The sequence below is a fragment of the Nerophis ophidion genome, linkage group LG17, assembly GCF_033978795.1.
Source record: "Nerophis ophidion isolate RoL-2023_Sa linkage group LG17, RoL_Noph_v1.0, whole genome shotgun sequence".
In the NCBI taxonomy this organism is placed as follows: Eukaryota; Metazoa; Chordata; class Actinopteri; order Syngnathiformes; family Syngnathidae; genus Nerophis; species Nerophis ophidion.
In genome coordinates, this window is record NC_084627.1 from 12883703 (window position 1) to 12903745 (window position 20043).

The 20043-nt window shown below is 37.0% G+C and overlaps 1 protein-coding gene across 1 annotated transcript in view; it reads left to right on the forward strand.

The window, feature by feature from the left end:
• LOC133536114 (dnaJ homolog subfamily C member 21-like) overlaps positions 1 to 9898 on the forward strand; it is a 14526-nt gene extending 4628 nt beyond the window's left edge. The window contains exons 5-12 of the mRNA XM_061876323.1: positions 819 to 1123; positions 1210 to 1358; positions 1447 to 1537; positions 5007 to 5165; positions 5243 to 5291; positions 5356 to 5498; positions 5587 to 5674; positions 9531 to 9898. Of these exons, the coding sequence (XP_061732307.1) occupies positions 819 to 1123; positions 1210 to 1358; positions 1447 to 1537; positions 5007 to 5165; positions 5243 to 5291; positions 5356 to 5498; positions 5587 to 5674; positions 9531 to 9692 (1146 nt within the window). The 3' untranslated portion in view covers positions 9693 to 9898. The remainder of the gene's footprint in view (positions 1 to 818; positions 1124 to 1209; positions 1359 to 1446; positions 1538 to 5006; positions 5166 to 5242; positions 5292 to 5355; positions 5499 to 5586; positions 5675 to 9530) is intronic.
• Positions 9899 to 20043: the final 10145 nt, after the last annotated feature.

Sequence of the window (20043 nt, forward strand, 5' to 3'; positions counted from 1 at the left end):
TCCTGTCTACAGCAACATACCTTAGCCTATACACGTCTGCCAGCTAACATATCGGAATGGACATGACATGCAAAATTTATTAGATAATACTTGCAAATGAGACTCGTCAGTGTAAGAAATCAAGATATAACAGCAGGACAGCAATAGATCAGTGTCAAATTAAAAATAAATATATTTGATCAATAAATACAATATATCACTACATGAACACACACTAAAGTACCTGAAAAAATTGTTTAATTGCGTACCGGTATTGATTCCCCGGTACCGAAAATTGGTATAGTATTGGTTCAAATGTAAAAGATACCCATCCTTAGTGATGAGAACTGTAATTTATTTTATGTATGTGATTCAGCCACAGACAAAACAGGAAACTGGTGAACCAGAACCAAAAATGTACATTTTTTTGTGTTTTTTTTTTTTGCCGCCACAGAAATCTACCGATAATGACAAGGACAATGATGACAGCCAAAAAAAAGGATATGTAAATGTGTTCTTTATTAGGGTTTTTTATGACCATACAACTGGAACTGTAATCTACTGACACGTAGGTATTTTAAAGGTCTGGCTGTTCTGCGCAGTATAAGCATTGAATTTACTAGATATTTACAACTTCGATTTTTACCACGAAGATACTAACATGACATACACGTTTCTTATATACTATTCAAATCCAGCAACACCAATTCAAAACACCACTTGGTCACATATCGTTAGGCCTTGATGGAGGTCTCCTATGAAAAGTCTTCCTCCATATTGTTTAAGTAAAAGTTGTGGCTTATGTTATCTTGGTCAACTCCATTGTTCCCATTTCCCAGGTGGTGCACGTCTTTTATGGCTACTGGCAGAGCTTTTGCACACGCAAAAACTTTGCCTGGAAGGAGGAGTACGACACCAGGCAGGGTTCCAACCGCTGGCAGAAGAGAGCCATGGAGAAGGAGAACAAGAAAACCAGAGACAAGGCTCGGAAGGAGCGCAACGAGCTTGTGCGCCAGCTGGTGGCCTTTGTCCGCAAGCGCGACCGTCGGGTACATGTGCACCGCAAGCAGGTGGAGGAGCGCAACGCCGAGAAGAGCAAAAAGGTGGAGGAGCTGAGGCGCAAGCAGAAGCTCAGTCAGGCTAAGTGAGCAGTGCTAATTATGCAGATTTTTTTTTTTATATTCAGGCTTGCCGTTGAACATTACTAAATATTGCTGTCTGTCTCCCAAGGTTGGCGGAGGAGTACAAGGAGCAGAGCTGGGCCGCCATGTCGGAGCTGGAGAATGAGCTGCAGAAGATGGAGGCTCAGTATGGGGAAGTGTTTGGAGACGTGTCGGAGAGTGAAAGCGAAGAGCTGGAGACTTTGGAAAAAGGACTTGGTCAGTCTGAGTTTTTCCTTTTTCTGACTTTTTTTTTTTTTTAGATTTTTTGTCTTAAAACAAATACCTGATACAACCTCTATTAAAGGAGACCAACCAGATGCAGACAACATCAACCTCGGCTACTTCGATGATCTTTACTGTCCAGCCTGCGACAAATCCTTCAAATCGGACAAAGCGTGAGTGACATGTTTGATGTTTACTTTTGGGCTTGACCTACCCTATGGGTAAAACAATCTCGAAAAGCCTTTAATAATAGTCTGACTGTCACATGAACAACATTTCTGACCTGCCACATTCACCTGTAACCTGTAAGTATATAGATATTTGGCAGATATGGCACTTACCTGTTACCCCTCACTCATGAACACTTTTTAAAAGGACTGTCTAAATATGGCTTTTTGTTTAGCTCATTACAGTAGGAGGCAGAATGCATCGTAATTTTGCTTTTTAACACGCTTCATGCACACCCAATCTGCCATTGAGTTAAAAGGTGGCAGAAGATAATTGGTATTGGGGATTGGTATTGCCAATTTGCCAATTTGGTAACATGTCCCTTGGCAAGTCTCACTGCAACAAGGTCCTTTTGGTAGCCATTCACAATCTTCGAGCAAGCTTCTGGCTGAATTTTTGACCACTCCTCTTGACAAAATTGGTGCAGTTCAGCTAAATTTGTTGGTTTTCTGACATGGACTTGTTTCTTCAGCATTGTCCAACGTTTTGGGAAGGCCATTCTAAAACCTTAATTCTAGTCTGATTTAGCCATTCCTTTACCACTTTTGACGTGTGTTTGGGGTCATTGTCCTGTTGGAACACGCAACTGCGCCCAAGACCCAACCTCTGGGCTGATTATTTTAGGTTGTCTTGAAGAATTTGGAGGTAATCCTCCTTTTTCCTTGTCCCATTTAAAGCAACAGTTCCATTGGCAGCAAAACAGGCCCAGAGCATAATACTTCCACCACCATGCTCGACGATAGGATTGGTGTATCTGGGATTAAAGACATCACCTTTTGTCCCCAAACATATTGCTGGGTATTGTGGCCAAACAGCTACGTTTTTGTTTCATCTCACCCACAAAACTTTCCTCCAGAAGGTCTTATATTAGTCCATGTGATGTCAGATGAAACAAAAAATATGATTTTGGTTTATAGCGTAAACAACTAAAAGCTAAGGTTTTGCCGAGGACATGCATTATTGCCGGTTACCTGGACGTAGTCGTTATCACTAAAGAAAAAATCTTATCTGTGGGATAGAATTCCTCTGCCATTTTCAAGTGTTTTTCTTTTATAAGATTTTTTTGAGTAGTCAGCTTGAAGTGTCCCACTTTTGGGGACACTTCCTGGTTTTGCTTCCTGGTTTCGCCATATTTTTCCCCTGACTGGCCAGTCCATAATGATTTACCCAAACTTTAGCCAATTGTGACTCATCACACGAACATTCTCATTCATCTCATTTATCCAGGTCCTTGTATTTTTCCATGTTTTTTTTTGGCCTGGATTCGCGGTTCATTTTCTCTCTTTGTAGCTTGTATCTTTTGATGTAAGCTACCTAGCTACATGGGTTTAAAAATGGCTAAGCTACAGAAATAGTTACTCTCACAAAAAGTAGCCAAGCTACTGGAAAATGTTGTTGTTACTCCCCATCAGACACCCTCGCAACTGATAAATAGCACCATTGATAAGTTGGAAATTGTATCAATATCGATCAATATGAAAAACTTATAATGTGATAGAGTTTTCAGCCAGATCGCCCAGCCCTATTTGTGACATTAAAAAAAAAAGATAGAAATGAAAGTTCAGTTGTATTTCTAAACTAGATTTTTTTTCAGGGTTTATTTTTTTACTCAATTTTTGTCTCCTACACGCCAACAATGTTATTCTTAGTTTTTAATGTGTTTATTACAGTTACATTCGCATGTCATTACCAATTATGCAAATTAATGATGATCTCTGTTTGTGTATTTATAGCAGAATTAAATTTGTTTTCATTTTTTTAAATATATTTTGTTTTCAAAAAAAAAATGGACTGACCACTCTAACAATGTGTTACTTTTATAGTACCGTATTTTTCGGACTATAAGTCGCAGTTTTTTTCATAGTTAAGCCGGGGGTGCGACTTACACTCAGGAGCGACTTATGTGTGAAATTATTAACACATTACCGTAAAATATCCAATAATATTATTTAGCTCATTCACGTAAGAGACTGGACGTATACGATTTAATCTGATTTATCGATTAGGAGTGACAGATTGTTTGGTAAACGTATAGCATGTTCTATATGTTATAGTTATTTGAATGACTCTTACCATAATATGTTACGTTAACATACCTTCTCAGTTGGTTATTTATGCGTCATATAACATACACTTATTCAGCCTGTTGTTCACTATTCTTTATTTATTTTAAATTGCCTTTCAAATGTCTATTCTTGGTGTTGGGTTTTATCATATAAATTTCCCTAAAAAATGCGACTTATACTCCAGTACGACTTATATATGTTTATTTCCTTCTTTATTGTGCATTTTCGGCAGGTGCAACTTATACTCCGAAAAGTACGGTATATGTTTTAGAAAATCTAACTAAATGGGTAAAAAAGCGCAAACCGATGTAAGGTAATGAGAGAAAGTTTACATGTTGACGCCCCTAACACAGAGCTGACACGCAGGCAGTTTTTATTTCTTAATTTTTATTTTAGGCAGCACGGCGGAACAGTAACATAAACATGAACCTAACAATACGAAGGTCCTGGGTTTGATCCTGGGCTCAGGATCTTTCTGTGTGGAGTTTGCATGTTCTCCCCGTGACTGCGTGGGTTCTCTCCGGGTACTCCGGCTTCCTCCCACCTCCAAAAACATGCACCTGGGGATAGGCTAATTGACAACACTAAATTGGCTGTAGTGTGTGGATGTGAGTGTGAATGTTGTCTGTCTATTTGTGTTGGCTCTGTGATAAGGTGGCGACATGTCTAGGGTGTAGCACGCCTTCCGCCCGAATGCAGCTGAGATAGACTCCAGCACTCCCCGTGACCCCGAACGGGACAAGCGGTAGAAAATGGATAGATGGATGGGAAAATAAAATTCAATTTATTTATCAATAGTAAATTTATTTTGTATTGGTTCATATATATATATATATATATATATATATATATATATTAATTAATTAATTAATGGGCCATTATTTAAAGCATGCAGTTCTCACATTTGCCAGCAGACGTCTCTGCTGCCCAGCAAAAAAACCCCTCCGCTTTATTCTAACCTATCTCAGGTACAATTGGGCGGAAGGCAGTGTACACCCTGGACAAGTCGCCATCTCACCCCAGGACCAACACAGATAGACAGACAACATTTACACTCACACTCACACACTAGGGCCAATTTAGTGTTGCCAATCAACCTATCCCCAGGTGCATGTCTTTGGAGGTGGGAGGACGCCGGAGTACCCGGAGGGAACCCACGTAGTCACGAGGAGAACATGCAAACTCCACACAGAAAGATCGCGAACCCGGGATTGAACTCAGGACTACTCAGGAACCTTCGTATTGTGAGGCAGACGCACTAACCCTTCGTTCCACCGTGCTGCCCACTCTGCTTTATGTCAACTAAAAAAATACATTTAAAAACCTATGTTTTTCTTCTCCTCCAAAGTATGAAAAACCATGAGAAATCAAAAAAACACAAGGACATGGTTGCGTTGTTGCGGCAACAGCTGGAGGACGATGACTCACGTGCTATGGCCCTGGATGAGCAAGAGAGTGACGACAGACAGGAAGAAGATGAGGCTGAGGAAGACAACCAAAGACAAAGGTGAGCCAACATGAGAACTGTTTTGAGTAACCTGGTTGTGCTTTTCATGCCAACAATGGTCTTGTTCAACCACACAGGTTGTCCAAGAAGCAAAAGAAGAAGAAGAGGCAGCAGAAAGTAGCAAATGTGAGTGATGCTTAGCTCAAGTCATCTCAACTTGATTACTACATGTACCTCTCCTCTTAAGCAGAGTTTTCCAGTGGAGGAGGATGCGGAAAAGGAGGCACCGACAACAGATGCTACAGACCCCGCTGCAGATACTACTGAGACGTGTCCGAGCCCAACAGAGACTGAAAAGCAGAAACCTCTTCCTCCTCCCACTGAAGTCACAACGTCAGTGGTTCATCTTTCCTGCTTTATGGTTGTTCTTGTTGTTTCTTTATTTTTGTTAATTAACATACTCTTCTGTCTACATGTCTAGCTCTGTTAATACCAAGCCAAAAAAGGCAGGAAAAGACAAATCAAAGAACGTCAACTCATCACATCTAGGAGGAGATCAGGTTACTGAGGTTGGTATAAGAGCGCAAACATACCTCTGCAAAATCTTCTACATTTATCACCTCTAAAAATCATGAGCTGGCACCTAAAATTAAATCTCAACTATATTACTTTGGATCGAGAAAAAAACAATTTTTAGACTTGTGTAGTAACACCAGTTTAGATTTCTTTAAAACAACTAATTACCACCAGTTACATATAATTGCCCCCTTATTTGATAATGTTTATATTATTTGTGCTGTTGACCTGCTGGTGTACTAAGGATGTAATTCATGCTGTAAGCTCCAACATCCAGCCATTAGAGATGTCCATTAGGGGTGGGGGAATACTGCAAATAAAATAAATTTAAGAAAAAGTAAATACAGGGTTAGTATTGCTGATATTTTGTATCGTACTTACTTTTTTTAAATCATTGAAAGATTTTGTGATTTTGCCTTAATTTGTGATTCTAATCAAAATAAAACACAGGAAAAAAGTTTTAGGTATACCAATATTTATATCGAAAATTGTGTTTGTGAACACTTTAACAATATTTAATATAACTATCTATAAATAAATCAAAATCAATCAAAACATATCTCCTGTTATTACATACATTTATCGGGCTGCAACTGAGAATTACTGTATATTAGTAATCGAGTACTCTATCAATTAGTTTGTTTGACTAATGAAGTCATCAGATAAAACACATTTTATAGCCTTAATGTGTATTTCAGGAAAAATGGTTTAAATAAAAAAATATTGTTCTGTTTACTTTAATCTTCTTCTTTTTTCTCCAATAAATGCACTTAATTAACAGTGAAATTACACTTTTAAAATGTGTGAAATAATAGAAAGGAAAAAAAAAATGCCCACATCGATCACACACCCACACATCACCACTCTGATGTGTGCTCAATTTAAGCGGCCGTGCAGAAACTATGTCTGCATATTTAAAGTGCTGGGCACTCAACGCGGTGCGGACTTTATAATGTTTTATCAGTTGCCCATTATTGAATAATCAAAGTAACAACATATAAATCATTCCTTTTTTTTAATCAAATTAATTGCTTAATCGTTACAGTCTTACACGATTATTTCAGCAAAATAAAGTCAATAGTGCAAATGACATTGGTGATGCTACAAAAGACTTAAAGTTAGTATTATTTGCAGGTGGTACAACAGTGTTTTGTTCAGAAGAGAACACACAGGCTAATACAAATAACAAAATAAATTAACAAATTAAAAAGATGGTTTGACAAAAAGAAGCTGTCCTTAAACCTCAGTAAAACTAAAGTAGTGCTATTCAGTCACAGTAGAAGGGAGAGTCAAACATAAATACCAATAGGCGGAGTAGATATTCAAAGAGTAAATTAAATCAAATTCTAGGTGTATTGATAAAATGAATTGGAAATCTCATATGAAAAATATACAACATAAGGTGGCAAGAATTATGTTAATAATGAATAAAGCTAAATATGCATGGGACCAAAAATCACTTCATATTTTCTACTGCTCACTCGTATCAGAGTTATTATGCACAAATATGGGGAAACAACTACAAAAGTTCACTTTATTCATTAACTGTGTTACAAAAAAGATCAGTTAGAATAATACATAATGTTGGATGTACAAAACAGACAAACCCCTAAATTTAATTGAAAATATTGAAATTCCAAACAAAAATTGCAAACAGCTAAAACAATGTACAAAGCAAAACTATAACCGGCTACCCAAGAATGTCCAACAATTATTCTCAACAAAAGAGAAAAAATATGCACCTACAACACTTAAGACATTTAGTATATCAGTATGTGGAATTAAATTATGGTATGGATTAAACAAATAAATCAAACAGTGTACTAATATGATCCAATTCAAGAAACGGTTCACAAAGTACAAAGAAAAAGAACCATGATAAACATTCTGAATTTGATTTTCGTATTTATCTCACCACATAAAATACTACTTACTTCACTAATTATTCATTTTTAATGTTATGACTTATGGGGTATATTGTGAATAGATTAAGAACAGAAAGTGAACCAATGTTTTAGCAACTGCTATGAAAAGGAAAAGGGGTAGGATTAAATTCTTCCAACTTCTTTTTGAACATGTTGAAAAGAGAACCTGGAAATTGTGATGTATCATCTTGTAATTGTATGCATGTTCAAAATAAACTCACCTCACTTCAAATTAGCTAAACAAAAGCCATAGCGATCATTACAATTATTTGGCCTTTTGCCCCCGTAGTTATTCTATGTATATAACAATATAGAAATGTAACTTCCAACAATGTAACAATATTTTATGGAACCAGATAATAACGCATACCAGATAACCACAGAAATTGTTATAAGAAGGTGATGACATAAATTAAAACATGCATTTTTAAGAAGATATGAAAATGGGAGCTGTAAGACGATAACAAAAACAGTTTAAGATGTACACCTTTTAAAAACACAGGCACTGTACAAACATCTGACTGTATGTCCCTCAAGATGGAACGGAAGGCTTCGAGTGGAAGAAGTACAGAGAGTTTCAGTTTATTCTGTAGTGTTCTTTCAAGCCAAAGGGGCAGAACAATGAAAGCTCTTTTCCCTAATTCATTCCATACACGTACATTTAAAACACATTAAATAATGTCGAAACAGCTGTAATATTAATCATAAATATACAGAGATTAATCACATAATTTATTTTAACAGTACATGTTCCTTTACCGGCATCATGGCTGGTTACCTGAAAAGCGGCACGGGTTGTTTTATAGTCAGTGATCAGGTCAATGCATTTTTTAGTACAAAGATGAATGGGTAGACTCTGACTGCTGTGCCTGCTGGCAAATTTCACTCAAAATACACCTTGACTGGATTTAATAGTATAATACCGTTTGCAAATTTTTAACAAATAAATGACATTCATTTAAGTAAAACATTTACAAAAATGTTCCCGTATGACATTCTAATAATATATCTGCATTTGTGACCAAATATTGGGGTCTTTTTTAAGTTTATTCAAATTATGCATGCAAGTAACCTAATAATGATTAATCCAAAGACATTAGTGTGATTAAACTGATTTAGAAATTAATAATTTGACAGCAACAATATTTATATATTCTTATTATTATTATTATTTTATTATTAATATATATAATTATCAATTACACATTGTACTTTTTGTTATAATGTCCCAATGTACCGAAAATGCATAATAAAGAAAGGAAAAAACATATATAAGTCGCACTGGAGTATAAGTCGCATTTTTTTTGGGAAATTTATTTGATAAAACCAAACACCAAGAATAGACATTTGAAAGGCAATTAAAAATAAATAAAGAATAGTGAACAACAGGCTGAATAAGTGTACGTTATATGACGCATAAATAACCAACTGAGAAGGTGCCTGGTATGTTAACGTAACATATTATGGTAAGAGTCATTCAAATAACTACAACATATAGAACATGATATACGTTTACCAAACAATCGCTCACTCCTAATTGCTAAATCCCATGAAATCTTATACGTCTAGTCTCTTACGTGAATGAGCTAAATATAATTTGATATTTTACGGCACTGTTTTAATAATTTCACACAAAGGTCGCTCCAGAGTATAAGTCGCAACCCGGCCAAACTATGAAAAAAACTGCGACCTATTGTCCGAAAAATACGGTAAGTGGATTGTAATTGTGAAATATTAAAATTTAACGACACTATCTGCACTTTCACCCAGAATGACGCTAAGATGTAAAATGCCTTCTTTACCGTCTACTAAGTTAAGTGTTATGTCATATTTGCAAAACTCACCACAAACTCATGGCAGAGGCCATAATAATGATTTAAAAGAAAAAAATAAAGTAATGTCATATTGTTCTCCCTATGTCCAGAAACCAATAAACCTCCGCTGTGTGACCTGTAATGGCGAGTTCCCTACAAGAAACAAGCTTTTTGACCATCTGAAGTCCAGTGGCCATGCCTCCGCTCTCTCATCAAATGGCTGTCCAGTCTCGGCCAGCAAGAGCAAAAAGGACAAACGGAAGAACAGATGACGCAATTTGATCCACGGGAGAGTTGGACTCAAAACCGAATGAACTAATGACTGCAGTTTGATGCAAATTAGCTTTCCCATGACTCTACAGCACAGCATGAATGGGCTCATAATTCCCATCCATTCCTCAAGCAATTGTGTCTAATGTGTATTAGCCTTTTACTTGGCTAACAAATAAAAGGTTATTAAAACGGGGTTTATTCTTAACACTTGTGGAGTTTTTGGAAAGCATGTGCGTTTTCTCAGCTACAATCGGGCGGAAGGCGGGGTACACCCTGGACAAGTCGCCACCTCATCGCAGGGCCAACACAGATAGACAGACAACATTCACACTCACATTCACATTCACACACTAGGGCCAATTTAGTGTTGCCAATCAACCTATCCCCAGGTGCGATTGTAGCTGAGATAGGCGCCAGCTCCCCCCGCGACCCCGAAAGGGAATAAGCGGTAGAAAATGGATGGATGGATGGATGTGCGTTTTCTGTGTGTGCCGAATTACACTCACCAAGAATTTGCTCTTCACCAGAAATAAGTGCTGGAAAGGTTTGAGGACACGTCGCTTCCTTGGCGAGGCACATGTGATGAGTCATGTAATAAGGTATGAATTATAAAGTAGAGCACATACAAGTGGACATGAAAGGGATGTGCATCTGTAAGAGGAATGTGTTACCTAGGGCAACAAGGTACTTCAGAGACAAAAAGGGGGGTAACAAGATAGCAGAACGATGCTCCTGACCATAAAATGCACCACTTTAAGTCCCAGGTCAAGTGGCGAAGCAATCTCCACACCACTTTGAAGACTTAAGAAATATATATATATATATATATATATATATATATATATATATATATATATATGTATATATATATATATATATATATATATATTAGGGGTGTGGGAAAAAATCGATTCGAATTTTTATTTTTTTTAATCAATCCAACAAACCACTACACAGCAATACCATAACAATTTAATGAGATTCCAAAACCAAACAGAGCAATTGAGAAGAGACACAAACACGACACAGAACAAACCAAAAGTTGTGAAACAAAAATGAATATTATCAACAACAGTATCAATATTAGTTATAATTTCAGCATAGCAGTGATTAAAAATCCCTCTTTTACATTATCATTAGCCATTTATAAAAAAAAAAAAAACAATAGTGTCACAGTGGCTTACACTTGCATCGCATCTCATAAGCTTGACAACACACTGTGTCCAATGTTTTCAAAAAGATAAAATAAGTCATATTTTTGGTTCGTTTAATAGTTAAAACAAATTTACATTATTGCAATCAGTTGATAAAACATTGTCCTTTACAATTATAAAATCTTTTTTTTTTTTTTTTTAAATCTACTACTCTGCTAGCATGTCAGCAGACTGGGGTAGATCCTGCTGAAATCCTATGTATTGAATGAATACAGAATCGTTTTGAATCGGAAAAATATCGTTTTTGAATCGAGAATTGAATCAAATCGAAAAAATCAATATATTATCGAATCGTGACCCCAAGAATCGATGTTGAATCGAATCGTGGGACACCCAAAATTCACAGCCCTAATATATCCATCCATCCATTTTCTACCGCTTATTCCCTTTCGGGGTCACGGGGGGCGCTGGCGCCTATCTCAGCTACAATCGGGCGGAAGGCAGGGTACACCCTGGACAAGTCGCCACCTCATCGCAGGGCCAACACAGATAGACAGACAACATTCACACTCACATTCACACACTAGGGCTAATTTTGTGTTGCCAATCAACCTATCCCCAGGTGCATGTCTTTGGAAGTGGGAGGAAGCCAGAGTACCCGGAGGGAACCCACGCATTCACGGGGAGAACATGCAAACTCCACACAGAAAGATCCCAAGCCTGGATTTGAACCCAGGACTGCAGGAACTTCGTATTGTGAGGCAGACGCACTAACCCCTCTGCCATCGTGAAGCCCTAATATGTATATATATATATATATATATATATATATACATATATATATACATATATATATATATATATATATATATATATATATATATATATATATATATATATATATATATATATATATATATATATATATATATATATATATATATATATATATATATATATATATATATAGTTCTGCTATCTTGTTACCACTCTTTTTGTCTCTGAAGTACCTTGTTGCCCTAGGTAACACATTCCTCTTACAGATGCACATCCCTTTCATGTCCACTTGTATGTACTCTACTTTATAATGTGCCTCGCCAAGGAAGCGACATGTCCTCACACCTTTCCAGCATAACATATATATATATATATATATATATATATATATATATATATATATATATATATATTTGTATATTATATATATATCCATCCATTTCTACTGCTTATTCCCTTTCGGGGTCGCGGGGGGCGCTGGCGCCTATCTCAGCTACAATCGGGCGGAAGGCAGGGTACACCCTGGACAAGTCGCCATCTCATCGCAGGGCCAACACAGATAGACAGACAACATTCACACTCACATTCACACACTAGGGCTAATTTTGTGTTGCCAATCAACCTATCCCCAGGTGCATGTCTTTGGAAGTGGGAGGAAGCCAGAGTACCCGGAGGGAACCCACGCATTCACGGGGAGAACATGCAAACTCCACACAGAAAGATCCCAAGCCTGGATTTGAACCCAGGACTGCAGGAACTTCGTATTGTGAGGCAGACGCACTAACCCCTCTGCCATCGTGAAGCCCTAATATGTATATATATATATATATATATACATATATATATATATATATATATATATATATATATATATATATATATATATATATATATATATATATATATATATATATATATATATATATATATATATATATATATATATATATATATATATAGTTCTGCTATCTTGTTACCACTCTTTTTGTCTCTGAAGTACCTTGTTGCCCTAGGTAACACATTCCTCTTACAGATGCACATCCCTTTCATGTCCACTTGTATGTACTCTACTTTATAATGTGCCTCGCCAAGGAAGCGACATGTCCTCACACCTTTCCAGCATAACATATATATATATATATATATATATATATATATATATATATATATTTGTATATTATATATATATCCATCCATTTCTACTGCTTATTCCCTTTCGGGGTCGCGGGGGGCGCTGGCGCCTATCTCAGCTACAATCGGGCGGAAGGCAGGGTACACCCTGGACAAGTCGCCACCTCATCGGCCGGAGTACCCGGAGGGAACCCACGCATTCACGGGGAGAACATGCAAATTCCACACAGAAAGATCCCGAGCCTGGATTTGAACCCAGGACTGCAGGAACTTCGTATTGTGAGGCAGACGCACTAACCCCTCTTCCACCGTGAAGCCCTTTATATATATATATATATATATATATATATATATATATATATATATATATATATATATATGTATATATGTATATATATATATATATATATATATATATATATATATATATATATATATATATATATATATATATATATATATATATATATATATATATATATATATATATATATATATATATATATACATATAGTAGGGACGGAGTGGTGAAGTTGGGAGAGTGGCCGTGCCAGAAATCTGACGGTTACTGGTTCAATCCCCACCTTCACGTCCGTTGTGTCCTTGAGCAAGACACTTCACCCTTGCTCCTGATGGGTCCTGGTTAGCGCCGTGCATGGCAGCTCCCGCCATCAGTGTGTGAATGGGTGAATGTGGAAACCGTATTTCCTTGAATTGCCGCCGGGTATATAGTATGCACGTGCCTACAATTACTGCCGGGTCAAACTCGTTTCGCAAAATAATTAGCGCATGCTTAGTTTTACTGCCAGGTCAGGATTAACGCCGGGTCAAATTCGTCACGTCACTAGTGACACTTCACCTGTCATCATTTTCAAAATGGAGGAGGCTGATTTCAATAATTTGAAATCGCATAAAGGGAAGAAGATTAAGAGCTATTAAGTAGGATTTAAGGTCCAAGCTATTGACTATGCTAAAAATCACAGTAAGCAGCTATGTTGTATTAATATTCCAATGCTGCGCGTGTCAAATATGAGTCATTAAATTACTCTCGCCTCCTGGTGGTAGAGGGCGATAGTGATCCTTCTTGCGACTACTCAGCTGCAGAAGAAGTAACAACAAGCTGCAAGAGTTCATTCATTCATTCATTTTTTATTTATCTCCTTCATTGATGTGCATTTTCAACGATACATAATTGTACCTCAATTATCAATCACTCAATCAATGTTTATTTATATAGCCCCAAATCACAAATGTCTCAAAGGACTGCACAAATCATTACGACTACAACATCTTCGGAAGAACCCACAAAAGGGCAAGAAAAACTCACACCCAGTGGGCAGAGAGAATTCACATCCAGTGGGACGCCAGTGACAATGCTGACTATGAGAAACCTTGGAGAGGACCTCAGATGTGGGCAACCCCCCCTCTCTAGGGGACCGAAAGCAATGGATGTCGAGCGGGTCTAACATGATACTGTGAAAGTTCAATCCATAGTGGCTCCAACACAGCCGCGAGAGTTCAGTTCAAGCGGATCCAAGACAGCAGCGAGAGTCCCGTCCACAGGAAACCATCTCAAGCGGATCAGCAGCGTAGAGATGTCCCCAACCGATACAGGCGAGCGGTCCATCCTGGGTCCCGACGAGCGGTCCATCCTGGGTCTCGACTCTGGACAGCCAGTACTTCATCCATGGTCATCGGACCGGACCCCCTCCACAAGGGAGGGGGGGACATAGGAGAAAGAAAAGAAGCGGCAGATCAACTGGTTTAAAAAGGAGGTCTATTTAAAGGCTAGAGTATACAGATGAGTTTTAAGGTGAGACTTAAATGCTTCTACTGAGGTAGCATCTCGAACTGTTACCGGGAGGGCATTCCAGAGTATTGCAGCCCGAACGGAAAACGCTCTATAGCCCGCAGACTTTTTTTGGGCTGTAGGAATCACTAATAAGCCGGAGTCTTTTGAAGGCAGATTTCTTGCCGGGACATATGGTACAATACAATCGGCAAGATAGGCTGGAGCTAGACCGTGTAGTATTTTATACGTAAGTAGTAAAACCTTAAAGTCACATCTTAAGTGCACAGGAAGCCAGTGCAGGTGAGCCAGTACAGGCGTAATATGATCAAACTTTCTTGTTCTTGTCAAAAGTCTAGCAGCCGCATTTTGTACCAACTGTAATCTTTTAATGCTAGACATGGGGAGACGCGAGAATAATACGTTACAGTAATCGAGACGAGACGTAACAAACGCATGGATAATGATCTCGGCGTCTTTAGTGGACAAAATGGAGCGAATTTTAGCGATATTACGGAGATGAAAGAAGGCCGTTTTAGTAACGCTTTTAATGTGTGACTCAAAGGAGAGAGTTGGGTCGAAGATAATACCCAGATTTTTTACCGAGTCACCTTGTTTTATTATTTGGTTGTCAAATGTTAAAGTTGTATTATTAAATAGAGGTCGGTGTCTAGCAGGACCGATAATCAGAATTTCCGTTTTTTTGGTGTTAAGTTGCAAAAAGTTAGCGGACATCCATTGTTTAATTTCATTAAAATACGCCTCCAGCTGACTACAGTCCGGCGTGTTGGTCAGCTTTAGGGGCATGTAGAGTTGGGTGTCATCAGCATAGCAGTGAAAGCTAATACCGTATTTGCGTATAAATTCACAAAACAATGCCTGAGAAGTAGCAGGATGAAGAAAATCTTATAATTTCCTGCCCCCTTTGACATTATACATTATCTTACTTCATGAATATCATTTAAACCGACACATATATCCAAATGTAATGAAACAATCAAAAAAGAAAAAAACAAGAAGCGCAAAACTTTATAAAGTATAAACCAAACAGAGAAACTAATAATAATAATATACACCTCACGTAATGATACAGAGCAAATACAAAACCAGACAAAAAAAATAAGTAAAATAATAAATAAAAAGCAAAAATTAAACACTTATGGCTGTCCATATGATCTAATTGTTCTATCTTTATATATTTTTTTCAATTGGAATATATTATTACATTTTTTTATCTCGTTGTAAAGAGAATTCCACAATTTTACCCCCACCACTGATGTACACATTTGTTTTAAAGTTGTCCTTGAATATTGTTGTTTGAAATGACTTTTTCTTCTATGCTCTTTATTCTCAGAAGTGATGACAAACATTTTTTGTAAATTTGCTGGTAATGTTTTACTTTTAGCCTTAAACATGACACACAATGTCTGTAGCTTTACTAGCTCCTCTAGTTTCAATAGTCCAGAGTTAATAAATAATATGTTAGTGTGTTCTAAGTAATCTACTTTATGAATAATCCTTATAGCTCTCTTCTGTAGTTGATACAATGCCTTTATGTTCCTCTTATATGTGTTCCCCCACACTTCCACACAGTAGCTGATATATGGCAATATATTGTAAGTGCACAATACAATATACGCATTGCCCTATAATCTAACACATATTTTACCTTGTTTAATATAAAAATACTCTTAGACATCTTTTTTCGTACATGTGCAATATGAGATTTCCATGTCAGACCGTCATCCAGTATCACTCCTAAAAATCTAAGTTCAGAAACCCTTTCAATATCAATTCCATCTATTGACAGTTTGATGGTGTCCTCTCTTTTCCTCTTACCAAAAATCATAAACTTTGTTTTTTTTTACATTTAATAATAATTTGTTGACATCAAACCATCTCTTAAGTTTAATCATTTCCTGTTCAATAAGGATTGATAACGCTTTTAAGTCATGTCCCGAACTATAAAAGTTGGTGTCGTCCGCAAATAAAACAAATTTTAATAACTGATTCCTCACATATATCGTTAATATGCAGGATAAACAATTTAGGTCCCAAAACCGAACCTTGTGGAATTCCACATTAAATCCTCATTTGTCCAGATGTATTACCCAAAAAATCCACAAACTCCTGTCTATTATCTAAATAACTTCTTAGCAATTCTAAAACTATTCCTCTCACACAAAGTGAGTGCAACTTGGACAATAATATAGAATGATCTATAGCATTTGGCCCGCCCTGTAATTAAATGTGGCCCTTGAGGCAATATCAAATTAACATTAGAGCTGGCCCGCCGGTATTATACAGCGGCATTCACCGCTAAAACTCATACTTGCCAACCCTCCCGATTTTCCCGGGAGACTCCTGAAGTTCAGAGCCCCTCCCGAAAATCTCCCGGGGCAACCATTAGCCCAAATTTCTCCCGATTTCCATCCGGACAACAATATTGGGGGCGTGCCTTAAAGGCCTTGATCTTGTGCAGTCGCTAGTCTAAAGTCAACAACAACAGGCGTGTGCCCATGAGAGACAAGAAGGGAGTTTGTCGTATCTTCGCTGCACTGTCCTTCGGGAGAGTCTCCAAACCAGGGAAACAATCCAAGTTAGAATGTATTGTATGCGAGTGAAAATAAAATTTGCTCCTCAGAAATCCAGTTCTCACGTCCACTTTTCCTCCAATATGTAGCTTTCACACACACAAGTGCAAGCAAGGCATACTTGGTCAACAGCCATACAGGTCACACTGAGGGTGGCCGTATAAACAACTTTAACACCGCTACAAATATGCGCCACACTGTGAACCCACACCAAATAAGAATGACAAACACATTTCGGGAGAACATCCGCACCGTAACCACAACAAACAGAATAAATACCCAGAACCCCTTGCAACACTAACTCTTCCGGGATGCTACATTATACACCCCCGCTACCAACGAACCCCGCCCACCTCATTATTTTATTTTCAAATTTATCAGCCTGTGGAAAAAGTTAATGTTGATATTTACCTCAGAAGGCTGCAAATAGAAAAGAGGCATTACATGTTTTTATTTAAATTTTATTTCATATACCATTGATGTTTTTTTCGTTTGTTTTTTGAAAGTTGATTTTGCACTATTAAATTATATAAGCGTTGCTTGTTCCATATTCAGTGTTAAAGCAAATCAGTGTAGCAAACTGAGCAATAATTAAAGTTTAATTCATGCACTTTCTCAAGGCTTGAAATGTTTGATTAATTCATTATTTTCTTTTCAATATTATTATCCATGGAAAAAGTTAATTTTGATATGTACCTCAGAAGGCTCCAAAAAGAAAAGAGGCATTCAAGTTTTATTTGATATGCCACTGATTTTTATTTATTATTAGAAACTCGATTTTGCATGTCTCTATAGTTATATAAGCCTTGCTTGTTCAATTTTCAATGCAAAACTTGTTTGGGTCCCAATAAAAACGGTTAATTTGTTGAACCTTGGCCCGAGGCTTCGTTCAGTTTTAAATTTTGGCCCACTCTGCATTTGAGTTTGACACCCCTGATCTATAGTGTCAAATGCTTTTTTAAGATCGATAAAAACCCCGATAGTGTATTTCCTATTATCAGTTGCTGTTGCTATATCCTTCATTATATTCATTACAGCTGAAGCAGTGGCTCTATTAGTTCGGAATCCATACTGGCTCTCACTCAACAGCAAGTTCTTCTCAATAAAACTGTCTAATTTTTCTACAAATATTTTTTCAATTATTTTAAAAAATTGTGACAGCAGTGACACTGGTCTGTAATAAGTAAATATATGTTTATCTCCCGTTTTATAGAGTGGAATTACCTTTGCTACCTTCATTCTATTTGGAAAAGTCCCTGTTTGAAAAGAGAGATTAAAAACATAACATAGAGGTTTGATGATACAGTCAATAGTCTTTTTTTACAATTATCATGTCAATACCATCACTGTCTGTTGATGCCTTATTTTTCAGTTTGGTTACTACTGATAGAATTTCATTTTCACTAACATCTCCTAAAAGCATGGACTGTAGCACTTTGCTTCCCCCTCTCCATCCACTCTGTATATCTTTATGTTCTTCAATACTCTCTGCCAATTTGGGTCCAACATTCACAAAAAAAGAATTGAATCCATTTGCTACTTTCATATTTGTTATCATCTTATTATCCTCATTGATAAAATAGCTTGGTGGGTTTGTAGGCCTCGATGTTTTACCTATTACCTTGTTCAGAATATTCCAAGTTCCTTTAATATTGTTTTTATTTTTTTTCTAGTAAGTCATTGTAATATTCATTTTTAGCTTGTCTCATTTTTGTTATCAATTTGTTTTTGTAAACCTTATATTTTGTTTCAGCATCCTTTGTTCTTACTTTTATAAAGTCTCTATAAAGTTTGTTTTTCTTTTTACAAGCATTTTGTAGTTCCTTTATAATCCAAGGCTTTTTATTGTAGCTGTCTCTTTGTTTCCATACATTCGGACAATGCATTTCATACAATGATAAACATATATTAAGAAAAGCCTCATATGCAGCATTTGCCTCTCCCACATACACCTCATTCCAGTCCGCTTCAAATAAGGCCTTCCTAAATTTATTTATTGCCTCTTCAGTCCTTTTCCTTGTATACCTATGGGTTTTCTCCTCCCTCTTTCTATACATTTGACAGTCATAAGTAAGAAACACAGGTAAGTGGTCACTTATATCATTAATTACTAATCCACTGTTTATATTATTTTCTATCTCATTTATAAAGATGTGATCAATTAACGTTGCACAATTTGTCGCTATTCTACTGGGTTTGGTGATCAATGGATAAAGCCCTCTACGATATACCACATCCAAGAAGTCTCTTTTTGATTTATTTCTGGGTGAGCTTAACAGGTCTATGTTATAGTCGCCATACATGACCAATGTTTTCTTTTCCTTTACCTTACACAGTAATTCTTCCAGACTATCATTAAATATTTCTACCTTAGACCCAGGTGTCCTATATAAACACGTAACAATAACATTTTCTCTTCTTTTCTACGTCTACCTCCCCAGTTACACATTCCAATAAATCGTCAATTACCACTGACATACATTCAACAGGTCTACATTTCAAGTCGCAGTCAACAAACAGGGCCACACCTCCTCCCTTCTTGTTTTTTCTACTACTGTGAAACAACTCATACCCGTCAATGGAGAAGTCGATACCTCCGTCTTTATCGATCCATGTTTCAGAAAGTGCTATTATTTTGATTTTGCTGTTTAAAGTCTTCAAGTATTCGTCAATCTTCGAGAAATTTGCATATAGCTTCTGCAGTTGAAATGTATTAAAGAAAATGTATTACCTAAGCTAACATTGTCATTAAATTGTTCCTCGGTGTAGTAGTCACAAGCAGCATTGATTCAGTTGAACAGATGGTTATCTGCGTCAACATCATATTCAAAGTCATGTAATTTATAGTCCATGTATTCAGCTCTTGAAAACGCTTGATTCTCAGTTGTCTCCCCTTCTCGACGCA